This window comes from Lutra lutra, chromosome 6 (assembly GCF_902655055.1).
Source record: "Lutra lutra chromosome 6, mLutLut1.2, whole genome shotgun sequence".
Taxonomy (NCBI): Eukaryota; Metazoa; Chordata; class Mammalia; order Carnivora; family Mustelidae; genus Lutra; species Lutra lutra.
Genome location: NC_062283.1, coordinates 79,455,071 through 79,477,315, shown reverse-complemented (window position 1 = coordinate 79,477,315; position 22,245 = coordinate 79,455,071). Strand labels below are relative to the sequence as shown.

The following is a 22,245-nucleotide window of genomic DNA, read 5'->3' as shown; positions in this document are numbered from 1 at the left end:
CAAGAGAAGAGGTGTTTAGGAAGATGTGATTGCTATCAGAGGAGCTCATCTTTAGCTCTTAGATTGGAAGCGTTTTTATCATCGTCTTTGTTTTATCTTTTCTCATCTGCTGCGCGTGTACATTTCCTTTCTCCTCGTACGTGTTCTTGGTTTTTATTATTTTTTTCCCCATCTTTAGCTCTTAAATTAGAATTTACTCAATTCCTTTGTTTTCCAATACTTGTGTTACATCTGAGTAAATATAACGAGCAATTTCACCGTATATTAAGAAGTCTTTTCTAAATTGAAAATTCAGTTATATCTTGAAGATTTTAGACTTCATTGCATTTTAATGGAAATACAATCACTTATTTGATGACTCCATTCTAATTCCATTTTTACATTTCAGGGTCAGTTAAACTGATCTTTATCCAGATGGTAAATGACATTTGAAGATGACATTTAAAGATGTCATTTAGCTTCTCTCCTGACATTTTCCATTTTATACTTGTATATTTCACTTAATGGAGCCATTTATATTCAGTGTGATTCAACTCAGAGGTGCTTAAAATTAAAAATTCAAAGTATTCTATACTCATCTGCTGGCTAGTTCAGTTATTTCCAATTTGTCTAGCCAATTAATAATGGTGGTAAGTGTTTAATAAAATTAACTACATTATTTTTTCTTTCCTTCACAAAATAAAAGTTCTTACCATTATGTTGGCCAGGAACCTTGAATAAAAGCAGAAATAATTAGACAGCCCAATTGATTATTGTATTCAAGGGCATAATGAGTGACTTATATGTTGGTATGTAATTGTATCTACTGCCTTCTTGCATATGGAAGAAAAGATTTTCATAGAACTTGATCAAATGATAACCATCTGTCTATTTAGGATGGTCTGTTTTATGGAAAGTATTGTTTTTTGAGGATAAAATAAAGCTATCAGATTCACTTCTTTTAGAGATATGGCTACATTTAAAATAGAATAAATATGTTCTGCAATGATTTGGAAGGTAATTACTCTATTTTTAATTCTACTAGTATTGACTTTAAGAGTTTTTTCGGTAATACATTTATGATTCTCAATTTTTCTAATCATCAAATTCAAGAATAAAACAAGGAATTAAGAATTCTTTCTTGGATTACTGTTTGGTCTTTGTTAATTTAACATAGGATTATAAACTAAGATTTTTACTGTTACTTACTGTTATAGTATATAGTTTTGTTTTAAAGAATATCTTTTGCTTCATATGTAATTCAAACAATATACTTCCAGTTTCAATACTTACACTATCAGTGATTTTGAACCACAACTACATTTTTGAAACCTCAGTTTTAAATAATCTTTAATTTGATTAGATAATGATCTTGACTTTCTTTTTTATAGGAAAAATTTGTAGATGTTCTATTTCTTGACTCTTTGTATTTTTGAAAATAGCATGTGGCTGACTTCACACAGAAATGGCAGAATGGCATTAGCAAGTGAAATTTTTTTCTTTTCACATTATATATTCTGTTCCATTATCTTCTGGCATTTGTTTTTCAGTGGAGAAATATGAGATTGGCCTGATTTTGATTCCTTTGTAGGTCAGATTATATTCTCTCTACATAGTTATGGATATTTTTCTTTACCCTTTGTATCAATCATGGTCCTCTGGTAGGAAAGGAAAGTCAACTAGATAGATCATATATTTAAGATTACTTACAGTGGTTGGGCAGGATTCAGAGAACATACTCTTAATTTGGGCTGGTCAGGCATTCAGAGAAGACTGGCAACCCTCCCTACCCCTAGATATAAAGACGCTGCTGAGGAAATGGTGTTCCTGGGACTGTGGAGGACGGTCCACCGAGGGGGAACTGTCATCTGAATGTATCTTAGCTACTGCTCAGATACAGTGTTGAAAAAGTGAGGGAGTACTGAGGGTTGCTGGAGGGGAGCGGGGGGAGGGATGGAGTAACTGGGTGATGGATATTAAGGAGGGCATGTGATATAATGAGAACTGGGTATTGTATAACACTGGTGAATCACAGACCTGTACCTCTGAAACCACTAATACATTATATGTTAATTTTAAAACGAAATAAAAAAAAATAAAAGAACAGTTAAAAGAAAAGAAAAAAGAAGAAGTGAGGGAGTGAGGAGAAGTGCCTTAGACTCTCCTCCCATCCCTCAGCATTTCTGCAGTGACTTCAATTGGCCAAACCCAACTAGAAGGCAACTGGCAGGAAAGGTAGCATAGGTAAAAAAGTATGCAGAGGTAAGCCTCCTGAAACACAGAGTAGGACAGAGAAGGGGCAAGAATGAGTCTGAATAACTAAGGAGAATAACCAGTTCAAAAATATCATCAGGACGTATCTAGGCGGTGGTCTTTGGTTATACGTACAAAAATGTAGATCTGAAAATGAATACTTATTTGTTAATTATCTCAAAGAAGCTTTCTTGAGTATAGGCTTGACAACCACACATGCTTTATTTTCTTCACTTTGTACCCCTACTACTACTCATCCTTTCACCTTTTTTTTTTTTTTTTTTTGGTCCTTTTCATCTGTGTCCTTGGACAAATTCGCAAGTTTGTTCTCAGTATCATTGAGTTAATTTTCTGCTGTGTCAGTTGTGGTCTTTGAAGACTCCAGTGCAAAATTTAATTCTTATATTAAATTCAAGGTTACATGTGCAAACACATACATGTATTCTTTTTAAAAATATTTTATTTATTTATTTGAGATAGAGCATGGGGGCAGGGTGGTTGCGGAGCAGTGTCAGGGAGAGGGAGAGGGAGAAGCAGGCTTTCCACTGAGCAGGGAGTCAAGGAGCCAGATATGGGACTTGACTCCAGGATGCTGGGATCATGGCTTAAGCCAAAGGCAGATGCTTAACCAACAGAGCTACCCAGGGACTCCCTAATTCTTGCACTGAAGTTTAGTGTCCTCTGAGTTTTCTTATTCCCAACAGCTTCCTAGTCTTCAGATCTTAATCTTGTCTATGACCTTCTATTTTTAGTTCATAGAGGCCATGTTCATTATCTCATTAAGAACACTGTATTTTGGGGCTCCTGGGTGGCTCAGTCAATAAGCGTCTGCCTTCCGCTCAGGTCATAATCCCAGGGTCCTGAGATCAAGTCCTGCATCGAGCCCCACATCAGGCTCCCTGCTCCCTCTCCCACTTGCTCTGCTTGTGTTCCCTCTCTTGCTGTGTCTCTGTCAAATAAATAAATAAAATATTAAAAAAAAAAGAAAACAATATTTTTAAAGCTGCCTTCTGTTTTCCAGAGTAGTTTTCAAACATAGATTTTTGGTTTTTTCCCTTTCTCTTTAGCTGAATACATTTTTCTTAGTTTACCCCAATACATTTTATTGTATACAGATTTATTGGGGTATAATTTACATACCATGAATTTAAGTATTCAGTTTAATGACTTTTAGTAAGTGTACAGAGTTGTGCAACCTTCCCCACAATACAATTTTATAAACTTTATTTATCATGCTCCCTTGCAGTGACCTCCTATTCTCGCTCTTAACCCCAGTCAAGCACTGATCTGTTTTCTAAATCTATAACTTTATATTTTCTGACTATGTCATACAGTTATAATCATACAATTTTTGGCCTTTTGTATCTGGCTATTTCACTGAGAATAATGTTTTATATCAGTACTTCATTCCTTTTTATTTGCAAATAACATTTGATTATGTGTGTATATATATGTAAAAAAGTATATATATATATATATACACACACACACATATATATGTAGCTATATTTATATATCACATTTTAATTTATCCATTCTTCAGTTGATGGGTATTACTTTTTTCCCATTTTTATGAATAATGCCTCTATGAACATTCACATGTAAGTTTTTGTGTGGACCTATGTTTTGATTTCTCTTGGGTAGGTATCTAAAAGAAATTTATGGGTATATGATGAATTTATATTTAACTTTTTAAAGAAATTGCCAAATTGTTTTCCAAAGTGGCGGCACCATTTTTTTTTAATTGGTAAGGTACCACTTGATTGCCACCGTTGTCTTCTTTTCTTCCTCCTCTTCCTCTTCTTCTTCTTCTCCTTTTCTTCTTCCTCTTCCTCTTCCTCTTCTCCTCCTCCTCTTTCTCCTCCTCCTCCTCCTCCTCCTCCTCATTCTTCAGTAGGCTCCATCCCCAGTGTGGTCCCTAACACTGGGCTTAAAATCACAACCCTGAGATCAAGACCTGATCTTAGATCAAGAGTCAGACACTTAACTGACAGAGCGGCCCTGGGAGCCCCTGCTCCATTTTACATTCTACCAGCAAAGGAGGGTTCAGTTTATCAACATCCTTGCCAACCCTTATTGCTTATCTTTTTTGGTATAGTTGTCCTATTGAGCATTAAGCAGTATGTCATTGTGGCTTAAATTTGTGTTTCCCTAATAATGTTGAGCATCTTTTCCTGTGCTTTTTTTTCATTCATGTATCTTCTTTTGTGTAATATCTATTCAATTTTTTTTCACTTAAATTGGATTATTTGTCTACTTATTTCTGGGTTCTAATTTAAACTCTATTTACTCTGGGGGTTCCTGGGATGCTTAGTCTGTTAAACTCTTGATCTCAGGGTGGTGAGTTCAAGCCCTACATTGTGCTTAAACTCTAAAAAAATATATCTAAACTATATATATTCTGGATATACTTTTTTTTATTAGAGGTATGATTTATAATGTTTTCTGTGTTGCTTGCCTTTCAGTTTCTTTATGATGTCCTCTGTAATGCAAAAGTTTTTTATTTTGATGAAGTCCAATTTATGAATGTTTTTCTTTTATCGCATATGCTTTTGGTGTCACTTCTAAGAAATCTCTGCCTAACCTACAGGAAAATCACTCCACTGTTTTTCTAAGAGTTTTACAAGTTTTAGCGATTACATTCAGGCTTATAATCCATTTTGAGTTAACTTTTGTGTATGTTGTGAGTTAGGCATCTAAATTTATCTTTTTGCATATCGATCTCCAGTGGTCCCAGCACCATTTCTTGAAAAGACTATCCTTTCCCCCACTGAAATGCCTTTATCCATTGTACTTCTATTTCTTTTTCTACTTTTTTTCTTAAAAAAAGAAATACCATTGAATGTCAAACTTTCCTTTTAAATTCAGTGTTGTCTCAAGATACACTCACTGTGTAACTAGTTCGTAGTCCCTCTCACTACTTGCTTTCAGATCCAAAGCTATCTCACAACTTAATACACACAGCTCCAATAGAAAGTTTGATGGCCGGTAGACATTTATCTAGTTCTGGCCTGATCGGAAGGAATATGAGAAAGTCTACTACTGCAGCACTCAGGCATGCTGACTATGGGGAAAAGTTGAATCTTAGAAAAATACTCTTTTCTTTATCAGTAGTGTGTGAAAACCAACAAACCCCAATTTGGGTGTTCCCAAGGCTTTTCTGCCTGTGGTTCTACCCATGAAGCCCTGGATTGTAAAAGAACCTATCTCATGATTCATTGCACAGTTAATCATCTAGCTCCTTCCCTGCTTGGCTCCTACTTGTATTGGAGAATTGTAGTTCTGACAACCTGAGAGTTGCTGATTACAAATCAGCCAGACCCTTTCTCCAGATACATGATAAAACAGTATCTGTGCAATATTTATGCATGTATTAGAGAGAGAAAGTAGGGCTGGGATATAGAAGTGTTGGCTGCCCAAGTGGTTTGCTTTTTGATAACTTTATTGAGGCACATTTTGCATGTCATATACTTAACTCTTTCCAACTATACACTTCAGTGATCTCTGAGCAAATTTTCCATGGCATGCAATTACTACAATAAATTAATTTTAGAACATTTTCATTACCTTATAAGATCCCTCATGCCTACTTACTGTTAATCCCCATTTCTTCCCTCCTTCTTGCTACTCCAGGCAACCACTAATCTACTTCTTCTACCTATTGATTTGCCTTTTCTGGACATTTCATGTAAGTGGAATCATACAGTATTGTCTATTATGTCTAGCTTCTTTCACCTAACATAGTGTTTTTGAGGCTCATCCATGTCACGTCATATATCAGTAGTTCATTCCTTCTTTTTACAATTGCTGAATAGTATAGTATTGTATGGATACCATATTTTATTTATCCATATTTATCCATTCACCAGTAGATGCACATTTGAGTTGTTCCCAATTTTGAGCTATTAGGAATAATGCTTCTATTATATTCTTCTATATGTATTCTATTTTATATCTAATAATGCTTCTAGAATATTCTTCTTATAGGTGTACATCCTATGCGAATGTAGGTTTTCATTCCTCTTGGGTATTTATCTAACAGTGGAATTGCTGAGTCATATGGTAAATTTGTGTTTAACATTTTAAGAATTAGGAGTGTCTGGTTTTGTTTGGTCTGTGTTTCCATTTCTACTGTTTCAGACAGTAAAGGTTATGTATAAGATACGTTATGTTTCTTCATTGAATTCCATTGATACTGCTATTAAGGGAAATTTTTCTTGATTCTGGAAAATGCTTGACTGTTAACTTTAGTTTCCAGTGTTACTGCATCTATATTTGTATCTTTGCCTTCAAGCATATTTAAATAGGAAGAAACTGATAGCTTCATATTTTATTAGCCCCATATTCTTTCTGTTTGACTAACAATGTAAATGGCAATTATTCTTTAAAATATAATACCTTAGGAAATGAACCTGATTCATCTGTGATTACTTTCCATAACTTCCTTAATATATGGAATATTTTATTTTTATATCACTTGTATCTCAAGCTCTTATATTCATGTGTGTATTCCCATCAGGTGCTTATTTATTATTTATAAAGGCATTACTATATGCATAGCTGTTAAGTTGCTCTCATGTCTAAAAAAGATGCGTGTACACATGTGTATATTCTTGAGCATTATATCAAGGGACTAAGCAAATTCATTTACCCTAGAAAATGGTACTTCTTTTTGTTCAAATTAGAATTTCAGAAATTTAGTGATTGTCCATTTATTCCAAAATTACTTAGAAATGGACTGACTCATTTGGTCAAATACAATACACTTCCAAAGGACATTACAATACCTCTTAATATGAAGTAAAATCAGATTGTAAGATTTCAATAAACGTGTTCTCTAGTGATATCTATAATAGATTTCAGGTTATGTGTTTGATCTATAGATAAAAGTTACAGAGATTCTGTTTGGCCTTGTGTTTTAGAATTCACTGAGCAGGGTTTACGATATGCTGAAATGCCTTCCAGGACCAAGCACACATACGTATATACACATGCATGCTCCAAGACATGTATACAAATATTCACATATACACACAGACCTGTGCACAGACTCATACTCATTTGTTTGGTGAATGGGAACATACATGTACAAATAAAACACACTCCATGGATGTGTTATTTCATTTTAAAAGCTTGGGTTCAGTTCTTTGCCATTTTAAATATACTATGTAATTTTTTTAATTAAACCAATTACTATGGAGGGCACGTATTGTGTGGAGCACTGGGTGTGGTGCATAAACATGAATTTTGGAACACTGAAAAAAATTAAATTAAATAAATTAAATAAAAAATTAAATTATAATTAATTAATTAATTAAATGATATCACTTTGAAGGAAAAAAAATTACTTCTTCCCCAACTTTCTCTATTTTTAAAAACGGAAAAGAGCCAGTTTCTCAGGAATAGTTATTACTGAAATTAACCATGGAAACAGATTTTTTTCCAATCCATTTAAGATTTGCAGAGAAAATATTCTATAATCATACTTTATTCATGATTTTTACTTACTTGGTATATGATAGAGACTACAGGATTGTGATTGTCCTGGTTTATTCATCAATGTTTTCATAAATTTGTTACAGCAAGTTAACTCAGTCTTCCTTCTTATGTCATTTGTTTCAAGTAATTTAATTATGTCTCTAGTAAGCACCTATTATACACTAAAGAATGTCTAAGCAAAAACAAAACAAAAGAAAGCAAAACAATAACTGAGCAGAAACCTCCTTAGTAGCAATCAAGAAAGATACAGGCAAAGACAGAACAAAAAATCAAAATGATGTCAACATAAGAGAGTGCTAAAAAACCCACACTAATAAGATGAAATTTAATATGAATAAAAGTGATGTCCTATGATGTGATTTGTAAAAATGTACACACATACATTTTGTGTATATAGAGAATATATACAGAAATATATTCATAGCTATTTACACAAAAAGAGGCTTAGGGAGTTTAGTTGACCCAAAGCTAGATATGAGACCATGTCATATAATAAATGCTTATAAAACTGGGGAGTGTGGATGTATACATATATCCTGAAGAAGAAGAAATTGCCGCATGTGTATATATATGTATATATAGGCTGAAGAAGAAAATACTTGACATGTGATTGCTCTCTTCCAATGTTTGGAGGGATTTAATATAGAAGAAAAGATAGACTTTTTTAAAAAATTTTTATTTATTTGTTTGACAGAGAGAGAGGGAACACAAGCTGGGGGAGTAGGAGTGGGAAAAGCAGGCTCCCCGCTCTGCGGGGAGCGTGATGTGGGACTCCATCCCAGGATGCTGGGATCATCACCTGAGCTGAAGGCAGAAGCTTAAAAACTGAGCCACCCAGGCACCCAAAATATAAGATAGATTTATTACTTGAATCACTTTAATTTTTTTTTAAGTAGTCTCCATGCCCAGCATGGGGCCCAATACAGGGCTTGAACTCATGACTCTGAGATCAAGACCCTATCTGAAATCAAGAGTTGGACACCCAACTGTCTGAGCCACCCAAGTGCCCCACTGTGAGTCATTTTTAACTTTAAGTGGATTCGGGATCGAAATACAGACATTTTACCCATTAGAGCCATGTAAAGGGATTGGCTTGCCTGCCTCATGTGGGAACAAGCTTCTGGAAAAGCACCGGCAGAGACTAGGTAGTATACAAAGGATTCCTGTAGGGTGCTGAATGGAAGATTGGTTTTCTTAGCACCTTCCACATACATGACCTTAGCAATCCAGGGCAGAGTTTGAACATTTTACTGTCACTAGGGGCCAAACATTTATATAAATGAAGGAACCTCTTTGTGTAAGGCTGATGGGGCAAACTCAATATTGTATGTCTCAATATTTAGTTCCAACCCAAGGATGACATGCCATAATCAGGACCTAACATTACCAGGTCTTCCCATTTTTCAAGTGAAGCTGGAAATCTTGATTCTTAGAATGTAAATTGTCCACATTTTTTAAAAAATTGGCAACAATTCCAAAAATGTTAAAGCACAACTATGGGCTATAACTTTTTAACCTAGTCTAGGAATTATTCCAGGAACTAACAACTACTCCTTTTCAGTACATTTCAGAAATGATTGAGTACTCTGACCTTTAAAATTTTATCACAAAATATCTTAAATGTATGTATAATTGTATAAAGAATCATTTTAAAGTACCTAAGTACTCACCCCTCAGGATCCTGGCACGCCAATGGTATTTTAAGCGTATTTCTTCCAAGATTCTGAACTTAGTACAAAAACTTCTGTATTAATAAGGTAGAAGCTTGTTGAGACACAATATAAAAAAGACTAGACAAATCATCATTTCAGCTTATAAATGCTGGCTGCAGTATATTTTTTCCTACTTTAGTTCGGGGCAGAAAAAGGCCATAAGGCGCTGCTATTACTGTCCAGCCATAATTTTCTAAATGCATTTTAGTTGCTAAATGCAACGGCACTTAGATCTCAGTTCATTAACTAGAGCAAATTAGAAAGGAATAGAAAGCTCTATATGTGCTCATGACATTCATAGCATAGTGAGGATATATTTATTGCGGATAAAGGGTCTAAGGCATAAAATAATTTTTTTAAAGATTTTATTTATTTATTTGACAGACAGAGATCACAAGTAGGCAGAGAGGCAGGCAGAGAGAGAGAGGGCAGAAGCAGGCTCCCTGCTGAGCAGAAAGCTGGATGTGGAGCTAGATCCCAGGACCCTGGGATCATGACCTGAGCCGAAGGCAGAGGCTTTAACCCACTGAGCCACCCAGGTGCCCCCATAAAATAATTTTTAACAATTACTTCAAAATTCATTAACCAGGTTTTCAGACTTAAAGAAGTAAGTCTAACTGAGAGAGCTTCCCCTTGCTTGTGTGAATCTTTCCGATGCATTTGCATGTTATTTGCATGACACAAATAACAGAGAAGCACTTACTATGTTGTCTTTGTTTTTTTAAAGCAAGATGGTCTTACTTTGGGATCCGTTTACCATCAGTAGTTTGGAAAACCCACTAAAAACCTATACACTACTCTGAAAGAGGGTTTCTACAATGACAAGAGAATTTCTTGTATTAGAAACTCTCTTGCCAGTAACCTGGAGCCCCTTGAGGGTCCTAGAGTAGTTTGGAGAATACCGAGACTAATTCTCCCTGAGGATCTTGTTTTGATCATATGGTATGAAGCACACAATAGAAAGCGGGCAGTTATTCGTTCCATGCCCAACTTGGGGCCTGAACTCATGACCCTGAGATTAATGGTTGAGTGCTCTCCCAACTAAGCCAGTCAGGCGCTCCTTTTGGGTCCTAACTTTAAACAGATATTCTTCACAGATATTTTATAAAACCCAACTATTACAACTTCAACTCCAGCTTCCTCACTATGTCACTTCCTCTGGTCCTATAGTATAACAACAACTCATTAATGAGAAGAGCCTCCATTTTCTTTTTCTCTTTCTTTTTTCTCTCTCTGATATCCCATGGTCTTTAAGATCTCTTACATTTTCTGGGGTGAAGTTGAATATTTTGCTGTTCAAGTTTTTTGGCTTACCTGAATTTCACTGTACTAATCATGAAAAGTGAGTTCCAGTGTAAAAACACTTATGCGCTATTAGCAAGCTGTTCTCCATTCTGTCCTTTTCCAAAGTTGGGTCTTCTTAACTAATGATCAGTAGAAATTTGAAAAATCTAATCCTACATTACAGTTGAGGATTTTCTGGGTACAGCTTCCTTTAAATTCTTTATGTTTCACTTCTGAAACATAAGAAGAAAGTCTTAAAAAATTAAAGTTATTTTTATTCCTCTGCCTGGGAAATTCACAGAAACAAAAGGACAATCAAAATTTGATAAACTAAAGGTGGAACTGACATATAAATAAGAAACCTATATCTAGGGAAACACTGTAAATGTGTATACATCACTTCTTCCTGAAAAGGAAGAATAAAAGCTAAGTTCAGGTGTGTTAACTTCAAAAATGTGCTGAGCCAGACCCTGTAATAAGCCTGACTGTTAGGATGAACTTTATTAGCTCTTAACTCATATCACACCTTTGGTGCTAACTGAACACCTACTTTTATTAAAAAAATCTGCAATCTGCAATCTGGAACTGGAAGGTGAGCCTTTATAATAATTTATTTAAAGTTCAGTTTTATTAAAAAAATATTTTATGGAATCAAAATATTGACAAAGGCAGGAGAAGAATAGAAACAAGGAAAATACATTGAACTTTATTTTTTTCTTATGTTTGAGAACCCCCTTCAACTCTTTTTCTTGATCTTTTATGTGAATCTTTTGCTTTTCTGGAATTTTAAATAGGAGATTTTTTTCCCCATAAATATCAACTGGGGCTTTTTCAATTCCAATGATGATAAATATTTGGTAAATATATCAGCTTTAGCTGTGTAACAAACCATCCCACAATTTAGTGGCTTAAAACAATAATTATCTATTTACTTAATTTCTGTGGTCCTCTATATGGATTATTTTGGTCTTAATTGGGTCCCTGCATTTATTTTTGGTCAGTAACAGCTGACAATCAAGTCTCTGTATCTGGAAGTTGCTGGCTATTGTCTAGGACAATGGGAGTAACTAGGCCATGTGACTCTTTCTACCTAGCAGGCTGTCCTAGACTTATCATATGAGACAGCCTGTGTCCAAGAGAGAGTGAGCATAAGTGTGCCAGATCCTTGAGGGTAGTGTCAGAACTAGCATGTCACCTCTGCTACCACACTTTACTCCCCACCACATTTTATTGTTGAAAGCAAGTCAAAGGGCCAGCCCTGTTTGAAGAGGCACAGAAATAGACTTTGCCTTTTAATGGGGCATATTGCAAATGGCCTGCCTATTGGGAGGGGGAAAATACAACCAGTTTTGTGAAGAATCTTACTGTGGAAAGCCTTAACCACTTAAAAAAGGTGTGAAGTCTAATGTATAACAGACAGTAGTTGGGGCTCAAAGGTTAGTTGCCTTTATACCCATAATTTCCAGACTAGTTTTTGTAGACCTTTAGTGAGTGAGATGACATGGAAAGCAACTTTGTTCCCATCAGAATAATCACACTGATGTTTCTCCAAGGCTAGGGAAAGTGAAAGAGTTGGGCCAGTCACTGACTTGGTCCCTCTGTGACTGAGAGCAGAGAGAGAGCACTCTAGAAGACAAGTTGGAGAAGAGTCCTAGTGACCTGGGCTTGAAGGCAGGAAGAGAAGAGAAGCCCAGGCTCTGGAGACCTTGATGGCCAGGGACAGAAGAGAAATTCTGTAAGAGGAGCTGATGAGTAGAAGCCACAAAAGCTGACAGCCCATCAGAGTGTTGGTACCAGATATCCTTTCCAAAATGATTTTGAGATCCAGAATCTTAATTTTTGACACTGGGGAAAATGGGATTGGTAAAAAAAATCAAGAAAAGGATTAGAGCACAGTGAAAATATATCATATGTCACACTGTAAATACTTTCCAGCACATTCATTTTTTGCTCTTCAGACCTTTTCTGTAGAAAACAATGAGACATTTTTATTTTTGCAAGCTTTAAATGGACTTTTATTTATTTTTTGACCTTCTACCAAGTGCTTGGGTTATAATGCTTCAAAAAACAAATCCGTGTAAGAATTAAGGTCAAAGTGGTCATTTCTTCATTCAGGTGATGCTGTCTGAGCAACGACCTTGTACCAGGTGGACCTCTAACAAAGAATACAGAGTTCCTTTGTGGGTAGAGCTCACGGTCCAGAATGAGGATTAGACATGAATCAAATATACAAGTCAGAGGCGAAAGGAGCTATGGAGAAAATAAAGCAAAGTTAGAAGACAACCAGTGCATGGAGCAAGAGAGTAGAGGGGGTTATTTTATATGGTGTTATCTGTTATCTCCAATGAAATGGTTGGGTAAGGTTTCTGGTTAGGAACCCTGAAGAATTTGCAGGGGTGGGTACGGGAGCATAGGAAGGAAGAATGTTGGTGGGCAGAGCAAAGGCCCCTATTTGGAGCACGCTTGGCATGTTTGAAGAACCACAAGGATGTCTGTGACACGAGCACCAGGAAAGCGGGGGTGCGTGTGGTGACAGATGAGGCACAAGAGCTTGTTGGAGGTGGGGGGTGGCAGACTAGTCAGGCAGGAGAGCAGTGGTTCTCAGAGTACATTGTGCTCACCCTGCAAATTCTGAAAAAAATACCTGGGCCTAACCCCAGAATCTGTTTTAATTGGTCTGGGTTGAAACCTGATGCAACCTTTAGAAGACATTACCAGGATAAATGCAGTGTGTGATCAAGGTCTCTGTGGCCTTCGTAAAGTGTGGCTCTGATTCTGAATGAGACGACCAGCTGCAGGACGATTTTGCACAGAACGGCATGACCTGATTATCCTAGCCTGCCTCCTTCACCCTCATTCCCTTTGGCCCCCCCAAGATCATGTCTTTGTATAAAGCTTGGGATCCTGCTTCCCCCCCCCCTCCTTTTTTTTTTAAAAAGATTTTATTTATTTATTTGACAGAGAGAGATCAGAAGTAGACAGAGAGGCAGGCAGAGAGAAGGAGGGAAGCAGGCTCCCTGCTGAGCAGAGAGCCTGATGCGGGACTCCATCCCAGGACCCTGAGATCATGACCTGAGCCGAAGGCAGCGGCTTAACCCACTGAGCCACCCAGGCGCCCCCTGCGTCCCCCTTTTAAGGGAGAGAGTGGAGAATGTGGTCATGAGCAAGATCTCTGGGTGCTATTGCCGGCCCCTGCTCTGGCACTCTCTCTGGTAGGTGTCAAGGATACAATAGGAGGGAAGGAGGAAGACTTCTAGAGCCTCTCCTGTTTCCCTTCAAAATGGGTTGAAGCCTGTCTTAGTCCATTCGAGCTACTATAACAAAACACATACTGGGTAGCTTATAAACGACAGAAATTTATTTCTCACAGTTCCTGGAGCCTAGAAGTCTGAGATCAGACTTGTGCCCTCGTGGCCAGTTGAGGACCTTCTTCCAGGCTGCAGACTTGTATACTCACTAGGCAGAAAGGGCTGGGGAGCACTCTAGGTCTCTTTTGGTAAGGGCACTAATCCCATCCATGAGAGTTCCACCCTTATGACTTAAGCACCTCCCAAAGACCCTACCTCCAAATACCATCATCACATTGACCATGAGGATTTCAACATATGAATACGGAGGGTGGAGTGGGACAGAAATATTCAGACTGCAGCAGAGCCAGAGCCAGAGTTCCTGCGTCTCGGTTTTCCTCCAGCCTTCCACTGGAAATCCCCATGCCTCTTTCCCAACATTGCTGGAAATTTAGAGGATGAGTGTGGGTGTGTATGTCACTGCTGGTGAACCCTATGTTGAAAATAGAAAAAACATATTGCTTGTGTGTAATGTATGTAAACTAGGGCCCCAAGCCCAGGCAGCAGTGGTGTGACAGCATAGAGAACATGCTCAGGGATAATCCAGTCCTGTACTTTTCTTCCTTTGGTGTAACACTGTAATGTAATTATTCAGAACAAGAACGCTGAAGCTGGATAAATTACACCCTGATTCTAACACTTATTAGCTGAATGATTTATCCTTTGAGTGCTTCAGATAATTGGTGTCAACCTCCTAAGTCTGTTGTAAGATCAAATGAGTAGTTACATGTTAAAAGATTAGAAATGCACGTGACGCACAGTGAGTGCTCAGTAAATCCTAGATATTAATACAGCTATAGTTTCCTTCTTGATTTCATCACTGTACAAATGGATCTCTTCAATTTTAGCAAAAACATAGGAGGCTTTCATACATATCATGTCTTTCAGTACCATTTTAGACAGGTTTTTCTTTGTTGTTTAATTGCTGAAAACATAAAGATGCTACATATTAAGAAGTAGACCAGATTTCAATTGAGAGGGGGGAAAAGGCAGTCTCAAAATATTTTTAGAACATGAACAATCCATTTTCTATCATTGCTGTGCAAGCATGTGTTTTTTTCGGAAAAACCTTCTAATTCCTGGCCTTCCTATGGATGAAAAAGATTAGCAGCCTCTTTGGGACTAGTTGAGCCTGGGAAAGAAAAGAATTAAGATGTGGACAAGAAAATGCTTCCAACACTTTTATCTAGAGAGCCATCTGAAAAGCCTACTTTGAAAACAAATATGAAAATGTGAGATTTAATTCTGGTGTCCCAAACAGCTTCCCTGAACTCGTGTCTGAATTCTTTCCTGGATTTCATGCGTGCAGGTGGGACAGGATGATGGGGTGGGGAGTTGGTGATGGAAATTTACACTCACAAGAAAGAGACTGGACTTATGGGGTGTCTGGGTGGTTCTGTCATTTAGGCGTCTGCCTTGGCCTCCGGTCATGATCCCGGGATCCCAGGATGGAGCCCCACATTGGTCTCTCCACTCAGTGGGGAGTCTACTTCTCCCTCTCTCTTTCCTTCTCTCAAATAAATAAAATCTTGAAAAAAAAAAAAAAGAGAGAGAGAGAGAGACAGAGAGAAAGTGGACTTATATTAGTTCTCCAACTTTCTCTACCCAAATGAGTCCTGTCTTTGTTTTATTAGAGTCAGAAAGTTAATAAAAGCTTACGGGAATATGAAAAGATGATTAAATATTTATCGAACATTTAAATGTGATACTTGAAGGTACTTGAGTTAGAAGCGCCTTACAGGCAGTTTACCTTTCGTCAAGGAGAAATCTTTTCTCAGAGCTTTGGGTTTGACACCTCACTTGAGTGATATTCAAATAAAAGTAAAATAGAAAATGCCTCTTAGGAAAGGATGGCCTGATTTCAGCCTTTCTCCGATATTAATTTAGAGGGCTCATTTTAACATTGCCCACAGGATAAAGTCTAAATTTCTCAGCTCCACAATCTGACCTCAGTGCTTTAAAAGTGTCTCCTTCTCCCTGAGCTCTGTAGTGTCTCTACCCCCATTACTTCTTTTTTTTTTTTAATTTTTTATTTCTTTTCAGCGTAACAGTATTCATTGTTTTTGCACCACACCCAGTGCTCCATGCAATTTGTGCCCTCCCTAATACTCACCACCTGGTTCCCCCAACCTCCCACCCCCCCGCCCCTTCAAAACCCTCAGGTTGTTTTTCAGAGTCCATAGTCTCTCATGGTTCACCTCCCCTTCCCATTTCCCTCAACTCCCTTCTCCTATCCATCTCCCCTTGTCCTCCATGTTATTTGTTATGCTCCACAAATAAGTGAAACCATATGATAATTGACTCTCTCTGCTTGACTTATTTCACTCAGCATAATCTCTTCCAGTCCTGTCCATGTTGCTACAAAAGTTGGGTATTCATCCTTTCTGATGGAGGCATAATATTCCATAGTGTATATGGACCACATCTTCCTTATCCATTCGTCCATTGAAGGGCATCTTGGTTCTTTCCACAGTTTGGCGACCATGGCCATTGCTGCTATAAACATTGGGGTACAGATGGACCTTCTTTTCACTACATCTGTATCTTTGGGGTAAATACCCAGTAGTGCAATTGCAGGGTCATACGGAAGCTCTATTTTTTAATTTCTTGAGGAATCTCCACACTGTTCTCCAAAGTGGCTGCACCAACTTGCATTCCCACCATCAGTGTAAGAGGGTTCCCATTTCTCCACATACTCTCCAACACACGTTGTTTCCTGTCTTCCTAATTTTGGCCATTCTAACTGGTGTAAGGTGGTATCTCAATGTGGTTTTAATTTGAATCTCCCTGATGGCTAGTGATGATGAACATTTTTTCATGTGTCTGATAGCCATTTGTATGTCTTCATTGGAGAAGTGTCTGTTCATATCTTCTGCCCATTTTTTGATATGATTGTCTGTTTTGTGTGTGTTGAGTTTGAGGCGTTCTTTATAGATCCTGGATATCAATCTTTTGTCTGTACTGTCATTTGTAAATATCTTCTCCCATTCCGTGGGTTGCCTCTTTGTTTTGTTGACTGTTTCCTTTGCTGTGCAGAAGCTTTTGATCTTGATGAAGTCCCAAAAGTTCATTTTCGCTTTTGTTTCCTTTGCCTTTGGAGACATATCTTGAAAGAAGTTGCTGTGGCTGATATCGAAGAGGTTACTGCCTATGTTCTCCTCTAGGATTCTGATGGATTCCTGTCTCACATTGAGGTCTTCTATCCATTTCAAGTTTATCTTTGTGTATGGTGTAAGAGAATGGTTGAGTTTCATTCTTCTACATATAGCTGTCTGGTTTTCCCAGCACCATTTATTGAAGAGACTGTCTTTTTTCCACTGTATATTTTTTCCTGTTTTGTCGAAGATTATTTGACCATAGAGTTGAGGGTCCATATCTGGGCTCTCTACTCTGTTCCACTGGTCTATGTGTCTGTTTTTATTCCAGTACCATGCTGTCTTGGTGATCACAGCTTTGTAGTAAAGCTTGAAATCTACTGCTGCCAGTTTTATTTTGTTTTTCAACATTTCCTTAGCGATTCGGGGTCTCTTCTGATTCCATACAAATTTTAGGATTATTTGCTCCAGCTCTTTGAAAAATACCAGTGGAATTTTGATCGGAATGGCATTAAAAGTATAGATTTCTCTAGGCAGTATAGACATTTTAGCAATGTTTATTCTTCCGATCCAAGAGCATGGAATGATCTTCCATCTTTTTCTGTCTTCTTCAATTTCTTTCATGAGTGTTCTGTTGTTGACTGATGTTGTTGTCTGATTCCTGTTGCTAGGACTTCTAATACTATGTTGAACAAGAGTGGTGAGAGTGGGCATCCTTGTCATGTTCCTGATCTCAACGGGAAGGCTGCAAGCTTTTTCCCATTGAGGATGATATTTGCTGTGGGTCTTTCATAGATAGATTTTATGAAGTTCAGGAATGTTCCCTCTATCCCTATACTTTGAAGCGTTTTAATCAGGAACGGATGCTGGATTTTGTCAAATGCTTTTTCTGCGTCAATTGAGAGGACCATGTGGCTATTCTCTCTTCTCTTATTGATTTGTTCTATCACATTGATTGTTTTGCGAATGTTGAACCATCCTTGTAACCCAGGGATGAATCCCACCTGGTCATGGTGGATAATCTTTTTAATGTTCTGTTGGATCCTGTTTGCTAGGATCTTGTTGAGAATCTTAGCATCCATATTCATCAGTGATATTGGTCTGAAATTCTCCTTTTTGGTAGGGTCTTTGCCTGGTTTGGGGATCAGGGTAATGCTGGCTTCATAAAAAGAGTCTGGAAGTTTTCCTTCTGCTTCAATTTTTTGAAACAGCTTCAGGAGAATAGGTGTTATTTCTTCTTTGAAAGTTTGGTAGAATTCCCCAGGGAATCCGTCACGTCCTGGGCTCTTGTTTTTTGGGAGGTTTTTTTATCACTGCTTCAATCTTGTTACTAGATATCGGTCTATTCAGGTTGTCAATTTCTTCCTGGTTCAATTTTGGGAGTTTATAGTTTTCCAGGAATGCATCCATTTCATCTAGGTTGCTTAGCTTATTGGCATATAACTGTTGATAATAACTTCTAATGATCGTTTCTACTTCCTTGGTGTTAGTTGTGATCTCTCCCTTTTCATTCATAATTTTTTTAATTTGGGCTTTCTCTCTTTTCTTTTGGATTAGTGTGGCCAATGGTTTATCGATCTTATTGACCCCATTACTTCTTGTCTGAAGTCAGTGAATCTGTAAGGGCACACCTATTCCCCTGAATCCTTGCTTTTTCTTTCTTTTTTTTTTTTTTTTTGGTTTTACTTTTGTCAAAATTTTGTACAGCCTTCAAAGATCAGCCACCTCAGATGATTTTCTCTCATCTCTCAGGATCTGGAACTATAGTTGCCTCTTTGTCCTCTGAATCTTTTGTTTGTTCTTCATCCATTGCTCTTCGTTAATTCTGTCTACAGTTTTAGCTAATTATCTACATCCTCTTACCCACTGTAAACAGTTAGCTCTTTGGTGGGGAGGATAGTATAGTATATATGGCAGAACTCAACAAATATTTATGGAATGAATGAAAAATAAAGGCCCACTCAAAAAAGTGCTCAGAATCTTAGAGCCTACTTTCCCTCATTTCCCTTGCATGATGTCCCTTTACCTTGTGGCCATTTGGACTTCTACTTTTGTGTCTATGTATTTCTTCTATGACAATCTGATTATGGATACTTTTTGCTTGCAACAACCTTATTCAGTATCCTTCGAGATCTGATTCATGCCATCAGCATCATTTGCTCTCCTCACATTTTGTTACAGACCTGCTGAAATGTGTCCCAGAAATGGTTTTTCTACATGGAATGCTTTGTTTTTCCCTTCCCCTCTTCTCTGTCTTCAGCTGGCTGACTCTTCATCTACCAGATTCAAGATACTTCTTTCTGGAAATTTTCCCTAGCTCCCCACACCATCTCCAGTTCCAGACTGGCTTAAGCCTTTCCCCTCTTCTCTGTCTTCAGCTGGCTGACTCTTCATCTACCAGATTCAAGTTACTTCTTTCTGGAAATTTTCCCTAGCTCCCCACACCATCTCCAGTTCCAGACTGGCTTAAGCCTTTCTCCTTTATGACCTAGTATATAAAGATAAAAAATACTTGGGTCAAAACCTGATCCTGCTACTTACTGAACTGTAATTTTAGACCAGCCCTTCTCAAACTTTATCATACATAAGAATCACCTGAAGAGCTTGTTAAATCTAAGTGGTGTTTTAAGGGTGCCTGGGTGTGACTCGGATGACTACATGTCTCCCTTTTGGGCTTCCAGCTCAGCAGGGAGTCTGCTTCTCCCTCTCCCTCTGCCTCTCCTCTCTGCTCATGCTCTCTCTCTCTCAAATGAATAAATAAAATATTTTAAGAATTAATTGAGATAATATATGTAAAGTGTTAGAGATGAATTAGTGTTCAATCATTGCCAGTTTCTATTGTTTTTACATTATCATTGCTTTCATCACACTGTTTTAAATTGCTGACTGAATAGACCCTTTGCCAATAAATTAGGAAACTCATAATGAGCAGTGACTCTGCTGGTTTTATCATTACTGTATCACAGGTGCCATATAAAGTACATTAGTTAGCAGTAAATTAACATAAAATACACTGAAAATAAAAGCATTCAGTAAATATTTAATAAAACGAATTTGGGTGCTTCTTTGTAGGCAGCTTCTAAACAGACTGTTCTGGGATTCCCTAGTTCAGCTTACTATTTTGGGGGGTTTTCTTGGGACTGCTTTTGTTGATTGGTTCCCAAACCACTTTTGGTTATGGCGAAGCAGTCCTCACAGCCTTTGTTTCTAAGATTATGCAAGCAACATAGAGAACATCTTTACTTCTGTAGAGAAGTAGAAATAAATAAGCCCACAGGCCATTCATTTGGCTCTAGTCTGAGTTTCATACCGAGTTTCATACCGAAAGCAGTTGCAGCAATATATTCCCCGGCCTTCTGGACCTGACCATATGCCTGCATTTAACACGGGATATGGGTTAGAAATTAACACGGGAAAAATGCAGCGTGGAGATCTTTGCAGATCCATGAAGCCTCCGTTCCTGCTTTTACATTCAGTCTACACCCCCACCTTCCTCTTTGACCCCAGAACCTCATATTTTCTGAATATAGTCATCATGAATATGTTTCATTAGTTCAGTAAATATTTTTTCCAATAGTTGCCCTGTGCCAAGTACTACTCTGATGGTGGTAATACCACAGTAAGACAAAGCACTATTACACAGAACCTAAAGCCTGGCCTTTCCCAGCTTGTACAATAATTGTTTGCTTCTCTGTCTCCCACGGTATATTATGAGCTTCCTGATGATGTGCGCACAGTTTAATTGATATTTGGATATTACGTTCAATATGAGGTATGTGGTAGGTATTCATACAGACAGACCCTCTGTATTTTTTTGCTTACAAAGTATTGTTTGTCAGGGCACCTGGGTGGCTCAGTTGGTTAAGCAACTGCCTTTGGCTTAGGTCATGATCCTGGAGTCCTGGGATCGAATCTCACATCGGGCTTCCTGCTCAGCGGGATGTCTGCTTCTTCCTCTGACTTCTTCCTTCTCATGCTCTCTCTCTCCTCATTCTCTCTCTCTCAAATAAATAAATAAAATAAAAATAAATCTTAAAAAAAAAGTGTTGTTTGTCTGAATTTCAATCTGGCCAACCAGTACATAACAATCCAGATTTCTAGCTTCTCTAGAAAAAGCCCACATTTCTGTATGACACCAATAAGCTGCAGCTAATTCCCTCTCAGCCCATTCCTTAGATAGAGCCTGTCCTCTCCAGTTCACTGTAACGATTCCCTATTGTATTATATTATATACATGTGTATGGGCATTGTATTTGTCTGGAGAGATGTGTGGTGAGGAAAGAGCAAAATTCTTCAAATTCTCCATAAATCCTCTGAAAGTTTGTCTTTACAAGCTTATGAAAACCTGCCTTCAACTGGAAATACCCTATTCCTTTTTGTTCTTTGGTGAGAGGAATGCTAACAAGGATTTGCGTTTGTTTGGAATAGGTGGTATATTGGGTCATCGGTCTAAATTTTATCCAAGTTGTTTTCTGCAGTTTCACAGTGGGTTTCCTTAAATTATTTAGATGGTTGCCACTTACTCATCTACTGAAAAGTGTATCCCAGTCCTAGGTAAAAATACATGAAATTCTATCTGGTTTGTATTTTTTTTTCTTCTGGATGATGATTGAACTAACACAATTTCTTTGGTTTTATTTTGTCATATGACAGTAGACACTTTTGAGACCATAAAATGGAGTTAAAATAATAGTTTACCAAACTAAATATGTTCGTGCTTTGTTTCAGCTATCCTTAAAAAGAAGAGGAAGCAAAGATCTGCCAAAATCTGAAAAAAAGACTCAACAGACTCCCACAGAGGTATGTGGAAATAAAATTTCAACTAGTGTATCAAACACTTCTAAATGTATATAAGAATAAGCTACATCTATAAGTGGACATAGTAGCCAGATACACTCATGTAAAAAAATTTTTTTTTAATTATGCCTCTCCATTCTGTAGCTGTAGATAGAGGTAGAATAAAGCACTCAGTGTCTTTGCTTATAAAGCTAACACTAACAAACCTATTATTGCTTAAAATGTTATTAGTACCTTATGTGTTACTATGTTTGACAACTGTACGCACAGTGCTAATCA

General features: G+C 37.6%; 1 protein-coding gene across 5 annotated transcripts in view; it reads left to right on the top strand.

Moving 5' to 3' along the window:
* Positions 1-22,245, top strand: part of SOGA3 (SOGA family member 3) — a 45,667-nt gene that overhangs the window by 14,742 nt on the left and 8,680 nt on the right. For all 5 annotated transcript variants that reach the window (XM_047733234.1, XM_047733236.1, XM_047733235.1 and 2 more), the window contains exon 5: positions 21,898-21,969. In XM_047733234.1, the coding sequence (XP_047589190.1) occupies positions 21,898-21,969 (72 nt within the window). The remainder of the gene's footprint in view (positions 1-21,897; positions 21,970-22,245) is intronic.